Source organism: Corapipo altera, unplaced genomic scaffold, assembly GCF_003945725.1.
Source record: "Corapipo altera isolate COAL_440 unplaced genomic scaffold, ASM394572v1 95052, whole genome shotgun sequence".
Classification (NCBI taxonomy): Eukaryota; Metazoa; Chordata; class Aves; order Passeriformes; family Pipridae; genus Corapipo; species Corapipo altera.
The window spans coordinates 1-2842 of NW_020888496.1; the positions used below are offsets into that span (position 1 = coordinate 1).

The 2842-nt window shown below is 61.9% G+C and overlaps 1 protein-coding gene across 1 annotated transcript; it reads left to right on the forward strand.

Annotated features, from left to right (window-relative positions):
- Nucleotides 1–6: 6 nt before the first annotated feature.
- Nucleotides 7–2718, forward strand: LOC113941981 (nucleoporin NUP159-like). The gene is made up of 5 exons (XM_027633114.1): nt 7–420; nt 510–541; nt 632–704; nt 869–1008; nt 2221–2718. The coding sequence occupies exons 1-5, from the start codon at nt 42–44 to the stop codon at nt 2716–2718; spliced, it is 1122 nt and encodes a 373-aa protein (XP_027488915.1). The 5' UTR covers nt 7–41.
- Nucleotides 2719–2842: the final 124 nt, after the last annotated feature.

Sequence of the window (2842 nt, forward strand, 5' to 3'; positions counted from 1 at the left end):
TCCCAACACAGGACAGTCATGTCCCATTATCCCAACACAGGATGGCCATATCCCGTTATCCGAACTCAGGATGGGCCATATCCTGTTATCCAAACACGGGACATCCGTGTCCCATTATCCCAACAGAGGATGGGCCACATCCTGTTATCCCAATGCAGGACAGTCATCTCCCGTTATCCCAACAGATGATGGCCATATCCCATTATCCCAACTCAGGATGGCCATATCCCGTTATCCCAACACGGGATGGGTCATATCCCGTTATCCCAATGCAGGACAGTCATATCCCATTATCCCAACACAGGATGGCCGTATCCCATTCTCCCACCACAGGACATCCATGTCCCATTATCCCAACAGATGATGGCCATATCCCATTCTCCCGCAGCAGGACATCCGTGTCCCGTTATCCCAACACAGGATGAGCCATATCCCATTCTCCCACCACAGGACATACGTGTCCCATTATCCCAACAGAGGATGGGCCATATCCCATTCTCCCACAGCAGGACATCCGTGTCCCGTTATCCCAACAGAGGATGGGCCATATCCCATTCTCCCACCATGGGACATCTGTGTCCCATTATCCCAACAGAGGATGGGCCACATCCTGTTATCCCAACAGAGGATGGGCCATATCCCGTTCTCCCACAGCAGGACATCTGTGTCCCGTTCCAGGCCTCTCCTCCTCGTTGAGCCTGAGGGTGAGATCCCTCCCTGCGGCACCCACGGACAGAGCTCAGCCCTCGGGGCCGCCGAGGTCGATCCTGGGGGATCTCTCGGCACGAACCCGAGTAACAAACTGACACTAAAACCCCCCCCCAAAAAGACCGGGACCACTCAAGTGCAACTCCGTCTACCCCGCCAGGGTCCGCAGGCGCTTCCACATCTCCTCTTGAGCACCGGTATCAAAGGCTCCGGCACAGCTCCGGGCACCTGACCTTGGGCCAGCGCAGGAGGAGGGAGAGCTCCGGAGCCAGCCCAGCACGGTCTCCGTCTCATTCCCAGGTGCAAAACCAGGCTGAAAAGGGGTGGAGGAAAATCTGAGGATTGCAGGTAATGCCAAGAGCCGGCCCTTCGCCATGACCGTGCCGGGCCGGCCGGAGGCCGGAGCCGCAGGGCCATCCCGACCCCAGGCGGGGGCCGCAGCCGTAGATGACGATCCTTGACCGTCGGCCTCACGATTCCTCCTCGGAGGGATGGCGGGACAGTCTCCACCACGAGTGGGCTCCTCCACTGCCCCGGTAGATTCCGGACGTTGGGATGGCGGGGTCGGAGCCCCGGTAGCTCCGCTCCGCAGGGCGTCCGGAGACTCGGAACGTTGAGGTTTCTCCTCCACCTGCATGGATCTTCTCGCATGGAGCAGCCAGCTGGGCTGACCCTGGATCGAGGCCGATCCCGGGGCGGGGTGGGGGAACCCGGAGAGCTTCTGTCCCTCCCGCTTTCCGGAAAAAAAAATGGCACATCCGACCCCGCGCCGCCCTCGCCGCGGTGCAGCGGGGTCCAGGCCAGGCTGCGGTGAGGGGAGAGATCCCAAAGCTGGGAATTTTGGGAGCTTTGGGGAGTTTGTCCTCCGCTTGCAGCCGGCGGGTGCGCCGGGGCGGCTCCGCCCCGAGAGGGCAGCGATCCCACCTCGGCCCCTCCGAGCGCTCCCGGAACGCCGGCGGATCCCCCGGGAGCGAGGGGAGCGGTGCCGGGAGCCGCCGCCGAAGGTAACCGGGGTCAAAACCCGGCCTTAAAACCACCAAAAATCCCGAATTCCGGAGGGGCCCGGTGTCCCTGGAGTCCTCAGATTCCCCAAAAAAAAAAAAGGTGACTCAAAGCCTGGCAGCGTCGCCGCCCTTCCCGGCGCGGGAAGGGGATCCCGGCGCCTCGGAGCCGGAGGGGTGAGGAAATTCCTTTGGACTTTGGTTAAACCCAAATTCCTGCCGGGACGAGGCGCTGCCCCGGAGCCCGCTGGGCCCGTCCCGGACCTGGGCTCACCGAGCCAGTCCAGGCCTGGGATCGCCTTTCCCGGGGGTCGTTCCCCGGCCGCGAATCCTTCGGGATTGTCCCCGGCGGATCTTTGTTTCCCACCTCTCTTAAGACTCATCCGGCGCCAAACCGATCGTTCGTTCGGTGGCCGAAACGAGCCCGTCCCGCGTTTTCCCGGCGGAGTTTCCCGGTCCCCTCGGGCGGCTCCGTGACTTCTCCGCCTCTCTCCCGTGTTTTTCCCCGCAGGGGGAAGATCCGTTCACGGACGAAATCGCGGATCAGGACGTGGACGAGGCTCTGGAAGGCGGAGACGGCGCCGAGCGGAGACCGAGCGAGGCCACGGCCGCCCCGGACGGGGAAGGAGCCGCCGGGGGAACCGCGGAAGGGGGAGAAGCTTCCCAGGAGTTTTCCAAACCCGAGGAATTCCTTAAAACCCTGGGAGAGCAGGACCAGCCCCCCAAGCCGCTGCTGATGCCGCCGTTCCTGCAGGACGACGAGCTGGAAGCCGAGGAGGAGGCGGCGGCGCCTTCGGAAGCCGCGGAAGAGCCGCCGGAGGGTGCCCAAAACCCCCCGGAATCGGGGCTTTCCCCCCAAAATCAAACTGAGGGCCGGGCAGGGAAGGAGGGGGAGGAAGAGGAGGAAAAGGGGAATAAAGCAGCGGCCGGAGGCAGCGAGGAAGAGGAGGAGGAGGAGGAGGAGGAAGAGGCTCCGGCAGCCGCGGAGCCGCAGCCGGAAGAACTGTGAATATTCCAGCCAAGGTGATGGTTTGATCCGTGGTTTGATCCCTGGTTTTTTAATTCTTTTATTGGTTTTTGGGTTTTTTTTTTTAATTAATCTCCCAGCAGAAATTTTGGGTCTAATTAAGGGG